The sequence below is a fragment of the Nycticebus coucang genome, chromosome 6 (genome assembly GCF_027406575.1).
Source record: "Nycticebus coucang isolate mNycCou1 chromosome 6, mNycCou1.pri, whole genome shotgun sequence".
NCBI classification, from domain to species: Eukaryota; Metazoa; Chordata; class Mammalia; order Primates; family Lorisidae; genus Nycticebus; species Nycticebus coucang.
This window is the reverse complement of record NC_069785.1, coordinates 29,321,302-29,333,378: the sequence shown is the minus strand read 5'-3', so window position 1 is coordinate 29,333,378 and position 12,077 is coordinate 29,321,302. Positions and strand designations below refer to the sequence as shown.

The following is a 12,077-nucleotide window of genomic DNA, read 5'->3' as shown; positions in this document are numbered from 1 at the left end:
TTCAAACACACCAAGGACTCTATTTAATTTCTGTTTAACTCACTTTAAAGAGAGAAGAGAAAAAGAAAAATAGGGTCACATGGGGTTTATATAATAAGTAGAAGACTAGAACTGCAGGAAATTGTAGATATTTGAATGATTAACACAATGCAGGATTGGTATTAGAGAGTTGGTCAGCGAGGGTCAGATATGTTTCTAGTTCTCTGACCTTGACAAAGTCTTTCAAAATTGCCTGGCCTCAGTTTTTCCCATAGCAGGGTTGAACCAGATACATATGTGAAAATAAATAAAATCTAAAAACTGTTGGAACTCCAAAAACACTTCAAGGTTTGTGAGAGATATGACTGTAATCTGAGTCATGAGGCATATTTTGCAATTCTACTTAGATTGTAGCTTAACTTCCTCCTGGGTCTTGTTCTGGAAATGATAGGGAAAGACCAGAGCCCAGACCTTCTCCTTCTGATCACTGATCTATGTTATAGATTAACTGCATCCTTTACTATCCTGTCTTAACTCAGGTCAGAAGGCGACCTGAACAAGGACCATGAATAAGAATCTTTAATGTAGAATTTAAAAATACCTTTCCTGAAAGAAAAGGACCATCTTCACTGATCAGGTCATTCTAACGATGCATTAAGCCCTATGTAGAGAGACACTAAAATTTTGTTAAAATTTCCTAAGCTTTGTCTATATAAACCATCCCAAATTTCTATAATTTGCACACTGACTTCTATTCTTTGGAATATGTACTCCCTGGGTGGGCCTGCCCTCAACCTCTACCTTGAATAAACTCTCTTTAAACTGGATTCTGGTTACTGTAGGTTGACGTAGAGAACCTGGGAGGCCCTATGGGTGGCCAGGGCTGCTTCATCTTCCCCATGCTTTCATCTATTTAATCTACTGAAGCTCTGGTGGACAAAAACAAATAACAGAAAGCAAGAAAATTTTAAAGGTCTTTGATGACTCTATTCTTAGGATGAAAATATAGATTAAGAGTTATTATTTGAAATAAATGCTTATAATAAAACTATAAAAAAGTTAAAACTATTCATAACTTCTGATCTTCTCTTTTCACCTCTGTTTTTTAATACCTAGGGATATGCTAGATAAAATAGTTCCAACAATTTTTGCATAATTCCAGCGGCACCATTCATAACAAAGACAACCTCAATGATGTCCCCTAGAGTGTGCCACTCTGTGAACTTAAGATGCTTTCAGAGTGGAGTGGGTCAGTGTTGGCATCTTACCTCTACCACTAACTAGACATATAAGCTATTTAACAATCTCCAATCCTGTTCCCTTCTCTATAAAATGAAGATAATAAATCATATTTCCAAAGGCTGCTATAAAAATTAAATTAGATAACATATGTATGGAAACCAATTTAGGGCAGCATACCAATATCAGTGTTAATTCTCTAAAATCACAAAACTATCCTATTTCGTTGTACATGTACAAAAAACCAATTGTGTCTAGGACTTGTGGCCCACACTATAAAGAAGAGACTGACCAAAAGATATTGTGAAACTGAGAACACATTTCATTTGCTAAAGATGCAGAAGGCACCCAGGAGTTACACAGGTCAGAATGTAGTGACCCCAGAATCACATATGTTTTAGAACTCACAACTGTGATAACTGGCAGAAAGGAAGACTAATCAGCACAATAATCTCTCAGGGTGTGCTGGCACACTGTTTTAGAGGATAAGCAACTGTTTAAATAAGACAGGCTGCATTTGTTAAGGACATGTGTACTGCCAACACATTACAACATGTTTAATTCAAACTTTTTTTGCTTTCCTTAGGAAGCCAAAACTTGTCAATATTTAATAGCACTAAATCTTTTATTTGATTCTTTGGTTAAGAAGCAATTAACCTACACAATAAAACTATAATTTGGAAGTATATATTCTCAAAATGATAGAACTGAAAGACACTCTAGATGTCATCTAGTCTAACCACCTCCCATCACACCTGCGAAAACTGAGGTCTGGAAAAGATGGGAAACACACCCACAGTCGCAGGAGGCAGAGCCCATGCTGGCACTTGGTCTCTTTGTTTCTTACTGCAGGAAATTTGCCTTTAGCTTTATCCAATACACAAACCCACAGTTTGACATATTGGACATATGGGTTCTCATTTTACCTTTGCATAATTTGGGGTTTATAAGGCAATGAATAACACCCACGGGACTGGGTCAATGATTGACCCCAAGCCAGGGGTCCTCAAACTGCAGCCCGTGGGCCACATGAGGTGGTGTGATTGTATTTGTTCCTGTTTTGTTTTTTTACTTCAAAATAAGATATGTGCAGTGTGCATAGGAATTTATTCATAGTTTTTTTAAAACTATAGTCCGGCCCTCCAGTGGTCTGAGGGATGATGAATTGGCCCGCTGCTTAAAAAGTTTGAGGACGCCTGACAGAAGCAGTCGGGTAGGACAGTGTGAGGATATTCAGGAAGGTAAATGAACATTGTAGGGGGTCTGTCAGTCTGGGATTTGGGTAGTGGCCATTAGGGTCTATTAAGGGACCATGTGTAGAATTATTCTCCATATCTAGGATACAGCACGGTGACTAGCGGGTAGTAACTACCTAGTCCTTATTTGTTGTGTATTTGATGAGTAACTGTGAGTACGCAAATGAATGAATGAAAGTACCCATTCTCAGAGAAGAAATGAGAGCGGTAGAGGCAGCAGGGACAAGGGACTACCTAGTATAGTCCATTCTGGGAAGAGGAAGAAGAGTCAGCTGAGCCATCCCTAAGTTCAGCAGGAAGGAGAGACCCCATTCCTCTGCATGGACAGTGAGTCTGTGGCCCTTTTGCTCTGTCCACATTTCCACGCTGAGGGAGAGCAGCCGTTCCCATGACTCTAGGTCTGGTACTGGCTGTGCTGCTCAAGATGGAATGTGAAGAAATAGAATGTTTGAGGAGTCTTTCTCCAAGAACAACAGAAATTTCAAATATATAATGTCACATTATTTTTGCAGGAAACAGTGCTTACATGTCTATGCATGCAAGCTCCTGGCCACATGGATGTCAATCCGGAAAATGTTTCACTGTGGGATCAAGAAACAATTCTGATCCCAGGCTGGCAGAACAAACCCCACCTGAGGAGGGATGAGGGAAACTTGGGATTTCCTGGCCAACTTTCTTTCTATTCATTGAAAACGTGGCCATCTGTGGTCCCAAGCCTGGTGTGCTTCGGTTTTCTGCCAAGTCTGTTAAGGCTGGACTTCCAAAGCCAGAGTCTTCTGAGAGCACTGGTGGCACAGACATGACAGAGAGCTGTAGCTCATCACATTTTCCAAATAGGTCATGTCTAATATTTTTCGCCTTCACGCCACAAGATATGGTCACTTTGAAGAAAATATGCACCTCTCATGACCTCTTGTATTTTTCTAGGATTAAATAGAAAAAAAAATCTATAATAATAGAGTGTGCATCAAGGCCGAAGGAAGACCTTTCAAGGTGCTTGTGATGTAAACAACTTCTTGTTTAAGAGAAATGCCAACCCTTGGTGGATAATAATGATAATAATGAAGAATTGACTTCTCCACACAACTATTAGCAGACTAATGGCAAAATAACAGTATGTTTGTGAGTTGCTAAGATAGAACAGTGGATTCTGCCCCATGTCCGTATGAAAGACTATACACCCCAGAGAGGTGTGCTGTCTTTAATGTGATTTTCACTTAACTTTTGATTAAGACAAAGAAGGTGCATTTTAAAAAAGAAAGTCTGTTAAAGCCAAGAGAATAGGCCAGGCATAATGGCTCATGCCTATAATCCTAGCATGCAGGGAGGCTGAGGCAGGAGAATCCTTGAGCTCAGCAGTTTAAGACCAACCTGAGCAAACGGAGACCCTGTCTCTACCAACAACAGAAAAATTAGCTGGGTGCAGAGGTGTGTGCCTGTAGTGTCCTCTTCTCAGGAGGTGGAGGCAGGAGGATCACTTGAACCTAGGAGTTTGAGGTTGCTGTGAACTCTGATGATGCCACTGCCCTCTACCCAGGGCAACAGAGCAAGACTCTGTCTCAAAAAATCCCCACATCAACCAAAATAAAACAAAACAAATCCCACCAAGATAAGAGCTCAGTGAAAACACCAATACGTTTTTCCCCAAGTCAAAGTTGGCAAAGCTTTACCTACAATATTTAGCACAATTTCAAGTTTTTTATAAAGAAATGTCACCTACAAGAAATGTGCACAGCTACTTCTAGCTGTTTCTCATTATGCTGCCACTCGCCCTTCGCACTGGCTAGTAGCACTCATCCTCACTGAGGCTCTGTATACCATTTAAGGACTAAATGAGCTCTTACTTGAAAGAAAGGGATAGCACCTGTTGGGATTTTTATATTAATACTTGTAAAACATCTTGAGATATGAAAGGAAAAAGCAATCCAGAAAACTGTGTTCCGCAAAGAAATTATAGAAAAGGTAGTAAAGAAACTAAACTAAAAGGTTTTCCTAATAAAGGGACTGGTTTTCTCCTGTGGTATGAGTAATCTGAGCTAAGTGGCTAATTCTTCCAAAAAGACCAGCTTTTGGATAAGAGTGAAAACATCACGGTGTCTAGAATTAACATATAATGACGTTAGAATGGTTCTCATGCTGTCCGGCTCTGAGTGTTCTGATTCTTCTCTTGTTTTTGCCTTTCATTACGCTGCTGAACACCTGATTTTTTTTTTTATGTAAAAGAAGAGTGTAAAGAAACAGAATGACGAAAGTCCCACAAATGTCCACTCACCTCCCATAATTTTGGATTGGCAGTTAATAAACTCCGGCTTCCTGTCTGTGAGGTATCTCTGGCAGGTGTGGTGGAGAATCTGGAAGAAGGTGCATTTTTCTGAGGCTGTGCTGGCTACCCACTGGTCAAAAGCATTCTCAAACAACAAATCAAACTCTGCAGAATCCTGCAAAAAGATAATGGAATAACTACTGATCTTGATCTGTAAAAACTGCTGCTTCCAGCCTATCCCTGGTCAAAAGATTCAAAAAGTCTAAAACAAAGACTTTGACCTAATCATAAGGCTCGTCTTTATTAGCATCTAAGCATATGGAGAAGCCACAATTTTCTGTTTACCAAGCAAATCCCCAAACTTACAGTATTTATAGATGTCCCTCGGTAGCTGGTATCACAGACGTTAAGGCAGCCTAAATACACACTGACTGATGCCAGCACTCAGACAACGTATCATCTCCCCAATTACATGGGAAAAGGATTCCTTTAGGTTCTCAGCAGTGACTTATATTAATCTTGCTCCTAAACTTTGTAGGAAAAGATTCCCTTTTATTACTTTAGCATATAATAACAATTTACACTTTATTATTCTTCATTATTGATGTTTTGTGTGTGAGAGAGAAGGGGATGTACTTTGAGCAGCTGATTCATAAAGTGCTTCTCTTATTAAATCCAATAGAATTTTAATACATAATTTTTTTATTAAATCATAGCTGTGTACATTAATGCGATCATGGGGCACCATACACTGGGTTTATAGACCGTTTGACACATTTTCATCACACTGGTTAACATAGCCTTCCTGGCATTTTCTTAGTTATTGTGTTAAGACATTTATATTCTACATTTACTAAGTTTCACATATACCCTTGTAAGATGCACTGCAGGTGTAATCCCACCAATCCCCCTCCCTCCGCCCACCTCCCCCATCCCTCCCCTCGCTCTCTCCCTTCCCCATATTCTTAGGTTATAACTGGGTTATAGCTTTCATGTGAAAGCCATAAATTAGTTTCATAGTAGGGCTGAGTACATTGGATACTTTTTCTTCCATTCTTGAGATACTTTACTAAGAAGAATATGTTCCAGCTCCATCCATGTAAACATGAAAGAGGTAAAGTCTCCATCTTTCTTCAAGGCTGCATAATATTCCATGGTGTACATATACCACAATTTATTAATCCATTTGTGGTTCGATGGGCGCGTGGGCTTTTTCCATGACTTAGCAATTATGAATTGGGCTGCAATAAACATTCTGGTACAAATATCTTTGTTATGATGTGATTTTTGGTCTTCTGGGTATATTAATACATAATTTTTAAGGTACTATTCATTTATTTGGATTTTTGGTAAGTAGGCCATGCCATTGGGTGGTGCATTAGGAGATAAATGAAGCTTTGATGAACATAGTCTTTTCATATTGATAACCATGGATATGATTATCTGAACTCTGCTGACAAACATGACTGGAGGGAGCATTTCTTCCATATGTATCCCCTTAGGTCCCTTCATTAAACATGATGCACATATTTGTAAGTTCTCATAAGAAACCAACAGGCATCAGGAATTTTTAGTAATATAACTGAAACAGAGAAATAGCCTTATTAAGAATGATTCAAACCACCACCACCAAGGTCAATCAGAGTCATCTTGTGAAGAGAATTCCTTCGCTCAGCATTAGACAATTCACTCACCCTATTAGGATCGATACCATTAACCTGGCGAAGCTGCTCAAGCATCCACTGTGATCTCCGAACAAACGATGTGGAGCCTTCGAACTGCTTGACCTTCGTGATGGATGCCTGCGTGGGTTTCTTGTTTGTCACTGCCAAGAAAAGATCACTCGGATCAGTGCACCTGCAGGTTGGTGGTTATTTTCTCATTCAGTGTTGTTTCTGTGAGAACCCTTCTGAGCATATGGACATTGAAGGGGAGGGGGAGACTGTTAAAGAGTATGTGTGCCTTTGGTGAAGGGTAAACACAAAAGGAAAGAAGTTATAATCTCCACTCTCAAGTTATTTACAATGGAAGTATAATTGTAAGGGCTGGTCCATTTTTGTCTTCATCCATTCAAACTGAAAAATACTAAGCACCTTCATGGGAGGCTACAAGTGCACAGTTGACAGCTTGCAGGGAAAGAAGAGTGCCCGCTGACAGGCATCTGGTAGGGTGCATTAGGAAAACTGATTTTGAAAGGAAAAGATGGTTACTGATCCCCCAGAGAACTACAGGACTTATTTCTAGTTTTATAGTTCAGTGTAAATAACTCAGGTTTCAGTGACACGAAGTAATAATTCACTAAAAAGAAAAAAAGAGAAAGAGAGAGAGAACTATGTGGCTCTATAAATTGTCCAGTTCTGTTTATATCTTTGTATCTAGTTTCATATCTAGTTTGCATCTAATTATGATTGTATCTTGCATTCTGGGCCTACTTCTCATGCAAATTCCTGAAGTCACCAGGACAATTTCTCCTCCCAGCCTTAGTGACTTTTCCCCCCAACTTCTGTGCTGAAGATGAACATCATCACCTCTCAGACTGATGCCAAGCTTCAGGCACCAGGAGAGAGGCTCCCTTTATATGTGGGTCTGCTTGCTTTGTGACTTAGAAGACTCAAAGGTGGAGAGGTAGCTGAGAGGCCCCAGAGGTAGTGGAGAAGTACTGGAGAGGCACCAGGAAAGAGGCTTCCAACAAATGTGGGTCTGCTTACTTTATGACTTAAAAGACTGAAAGGTGGAGAGGGTAGGTAAGGGTCTTAAAAGGGCTTCCCTAAAAGATCCTCCTGTCTTCTGGCCAAGGAATTAGTGAGTTTAAATCGAAATGAGGAGGGTAAACAGCGGGAGCACACCTATGGTGCATATTGCAAGGGTACAAGTCAAATCTGTCAAGTGTAGAACATAAATGTCTTAACACAATAATCAAGTAAATGAGGTGAAAGCTATGTTGATTGGTTGGATATAAGCACGTCAGATTGTCAACACACTGTACCCCACATATGCATAAATGTATTCATGATCTATTTAATAAAAATTAAATAGAAATGATGCTATGAAGGAAGTAGGAAAGTGGAGATCACCACTGGCTGTTATGGAGTTGATCCTACTCACTGCCTTGCTGAAGACGAGGCATCCCTGGCACAGTCATTCTCTGTCTCAAATAACCCCACGGATTCCATGTTTTCAAATAACTCTGCTCAACAGATGTCAAAAAGATTTCTTAAAGGACAAAGGACAAAAAGCACCTGCTTCAGTCACCATTGGTGCTAGAAGACTCTGTGGTTCATGTGTCCCACCATGCCTACTGCAGTCTCAGTGTCTGGGGTCACTAAAGGAAGACAGCAGAGACCCAGAGAGAGGGATAAAAGGTGGTCGCTCTGCCTTTAGCTCTGGTGACAACCTTATTTTCCTGCCACTGAAGACTATCTTTACTGCCTCAGTACTATCTTCTCCTTTTGCTCCTAACCAGAATTTAGCAAAGATTATTTTTAAGTTCAACTCATGCTTTGGTTTATTACTTATTATTTCAGTTATATTTGGCTCAAAGTTTCTGAGTATTTCACACCAATTACGTTTACTCTTATGGCTAAGAAGTCACTATTCCCTTAACATCCACAGTCAGTGAAAATGTTATAGTCTTCTATTCACGAATGGGCTCTCTTTAACAGGCTCTCTGTAACTGTTAAGTCCCATTCGGAATAATCATTTCCCTAACCGAATTCAGGCAATAGGAGCAGTCTGTGCAGGACTCTGTCCATCTATCTAATTTGATTCATTTATTTTTTGTGTCTCTTATGACACAAATGATCATGCCCTGCTCTTATATTTTAACGTTAAAGAAAACAACACACCTGGAATATAGGCAGCTCCTACAATGTGCTTAAAAGATTAAAGAATGCTTTTCAATAACAGGAAACAGGGGTTCCTGTATTAGACACACACCCCTAAACACACACATAGGATTTCCTCCTTTGTTTATGTAAATCATGCGACAGTTAAATATCTGGGAAACATGAAGGTTTTTCCTTCTAACGCTAGTTAAAGTTATGAACTCATATTTTTATTTTTGGTTCATTTGTTTCCAATTAGTTTACAGCATTTTTAAGTTCAAACACAAACACTATATAGACCCGCCATGTGCAGAATTGATATTTTAGGAAAGCAAGTTCCATTGGAAGTTTTTCACTGAAATGAGGCAGGCAGGAACCCCAGCCACAATGACAAATGTCCCCACAGAATTTCTCAACATGATTATGCCATAGGGCAGGCATTTTTAAGGGAGGAAGTTGTATTTCTATTCATTTCTGTCTTTTTTCTCCCTATTAGTTTACTCTTAGCCCAGTTCTTGGAGTCTGGCTGGTTTTCCTGGGCAATGAGCCCGGTTTGGTTTAGTTTGGTTTGTGTTTATTGTTATTATCTCCAACACCCTATTTTCTATTTTGAAGCAGGTGCCTTAAAATTACATTATTATATACACATCATATAGAATTAAATAAAGCCTTTCCCCTTGTGAAATCAAACACACCACTACCAGAGTTTTTTGAGTACTACACTTGAAGAAACCAGAGTTTAATCACTTAATCGTGTTTTCGGGGTCAATAGCTGATAAAACATAAGTCAGTCACTCAAAATACCAGATGTCTATAAAAACTGAACAAAAACAGTAATCTACCTTCTCCTTCCAAAGGAAAGCTAATTGATAGCACACCCCGGGAATATAACCACTGTGTAATATCACAGTGCTGGGTGTCCATTTACCCCTATACTCTCGACTCCCAGATTATATATTTTGAATAACTTTAAAGGCCCTATAATCAGGGCATTTATGTTATCCTTTCATCATTCACGAGTAAAAGATAAATACAGAGGCATTATTTAAAAAGGCAGAATGGGCATGATTCTCCCCAGTAACGCTGCAGACCACCCAGGATCAGCCTAATCCCTGCTTCCTGTAGTGGCATCGGAGGCAGGCAGCAGCATGGGGTCAGCCAAATCTAGGTCATTTTGCTATCAACTCCGAGAAAAGAATGTGGTCTTCATGGCTCCAGGCCTCCTCTTCAGCTTTCACGTGGACATCATACTATATCTCAGCTATGGTTAAGAAGCAGTGACATAAACCATCATATCCAGAATATAATTACTGTCATTACTTAAATGGTATACCTCCCTCATGAACTAAAGGTCTAAAGAGGTCTTTTAAAAAGGGCCCTTCCATGAGACATTTTACAAAAATCAATCAGACACCTGGCTATAATCAAAAAGTGGAATCCATTGGACTTCTTGTATCCAATCAGATAATTCTATTTAATTATAAACCAATAAGCCAGCCAATAACAAGTACCACCTAGTTATATCAAAACTGATCCTGCAACAAGTTGGGAAGGTAGGATTGGTGGAAGAGGGAATATGACATGGAGAAAGGAAAGAGAAATTCAAGTTATTTGCATGTTACGCAAGCTATGAGAAGAGCAAATACTCTGCCAGTGATTCAGAGGCTGATCTTCCATTTCAAGGTCCAATGGTTGAGAGATCGCATTTTTCAAAAAGCCACACTCTTTCAGCTATAATCTCATTATTCACAGCATCATCTCTCATCAATTCCGAAAGGGAAAATCAATTTTGCCTAAGATACAAATTATCTGCCTCAGCTTTAAAATGTTATTTTCAAGGAGAGAATCAGCATATAAATAAAATGATTACTTACCACCTCTACATCCTCAACTATCTCATATTGTGGTACTTTGGTACATTTACGGTACATGTTGAACTTAAGTTGAATCATCTTATACCTGAAGGCAGCTATTTCTCTACACATAAAATAAAGAAAAAGAAAAGGAAGAGGTGCTGAAGGAGGACAAAGTGTATCCTCATTCCAGCTTGATTTTGAGGGTAGGCAGCTGAAGAGCAGAATTTACTACACCCACAGACTGAGGGTACCTTAAACCTCCATCAGGCATAGTCCTTCAATTGGTTCACGGTTCATGGAAGGCCAGCAGTTTGTGGTGTGCCTGAGTTCTCTGCTCTGCTGGCCAGACATTTTGGCTTCAATAAAAATGTTAACGAGAAACAAACAGTTTTGAGCAAAAAAAAAAAAAAGACATCATTCACATAGCATCTTATCAGGGATGCTCTTTGGCTGTGTGGGAGGTGACTGACAAAGGGAAAAAGACGATGTGCTCTGAAATGTGGGTTCAGGAAGTAAACACAAGACAAGCGTGCCTTCTGGGCACTGCTATGGAAAGGGAACAGTCTAACAGATCAAGGTGCAAAAGGATTATTTGCAGCCAGTTTTTTTACTGCTCTTTCAAAAGTCTAATGTGTGATAATTCTAGGTAGATTTCACAGTATCCATGTGAAATAAATACGCATGTATCAGGTCTGTGCCTACATCAGCAATTTTATCAGGTAAGACGGCTGAATATTTACAAGGTGTAAAAACAAAAACATCTAGCTTGTTACCGCAAATGCTCTCAGAACAGGAAAATGTCTTTTCTGCTGCAGTTAGTGGGAAATGGAGCATGGTGCTCTCCACACAGGATTGATCTTTTTTCCCTCACACTATTTCTCAATGTGTTATAAGTTAGGGACACAGCAAATGTTTAGGCTCCCCAGGCTATATAACCCAGAGTTCCCAAAGCAGACTGACTCATGAAATGGTCAAGTCTGGCTCTGCAGCCCTCCCTCTCTCCTCTGCTCCCTCCTTCCCATCTCAGGTACTAGGGGCTCTTTGGCCAGAGTCCCGGCAAGATGCAAATGGGCCTGATAGGGCATTTTTGAATCTGCATATTTTAAGGAAGAAGAGTTGTGTATATGTGTGTTTAGTTCAAGGAACAGGAAAAATGGGGGCATTTCCTTTATGAGCGCCAAGCCAGTGGGGGAGAATGAAGGCTGGTTCTCAGCTATCCCTGCTCCATTAACGCTAAAGCAGAAGGAAGCAGCAGAATCAGTGCACAAGGCTTCCAGGAGCCAACTTCTTCAGTCAGCTGAAGGGATAATCAGAAAGAAAGAAGTTTTTCATACAAAAGATTCTTTATTTGGTATCACTAAACAAAGTACACATGCTACATATCACATTCTCAACTCCAAATTGGAGCAGGATGAGGGGGAAGAAATAAAGGCGATGATGGAAAGTCTAGGAAATTTCTCCAAAGGGATACTGAAAGAGGAATCATGTGTATGGAAAACTCCTTTGTAGAGAAGTCTAGGTAAGTCAGTCAGTCAGTAGAAAGAGAAGAGTAAAAAACATCCTGTATCAAACATTCTATCAGAAGGCTGCTTTTAATATGAAGGCACAGAACCTGTCCAGAATAGTTAACTATACCTTAATAGAGCGAGTGATCGCTCTC

At 39.8% G+C, this 12,077-nt stretch overlaps 1 protein-coding gene across 3 annotated transcripts in view; it reads right to left on the bottom strand.

Moving 5' to 3' along the window:
* Window positions 1-12,077, bottom strand: part of STXBP6 (syntaxin binding protein 6) — a 296,278-nt gene that overhangs the window by 59,037 nt on the left and 225,164 nt on the right. For all 3 annotated transcript variants that reach the window (XM_053595005.1, XM_053595004.1, XM_053595006.1), the window contains 2 exons: window positions 6,432-6,562; window positions 4,747-4,912 (listed from right to left, as the gene is read on the bottom strand). In XM_053595005.1, coding sequence (XP_053450980.1) covers window positions 4,747-4,912; window positions 6,432-6,562 — 297 coding nt within the window. The remainder of the gene's footprint in view (window positions 1-4,746; window positions 4,913-6,431; window positions 6,563-12,077) is intronic.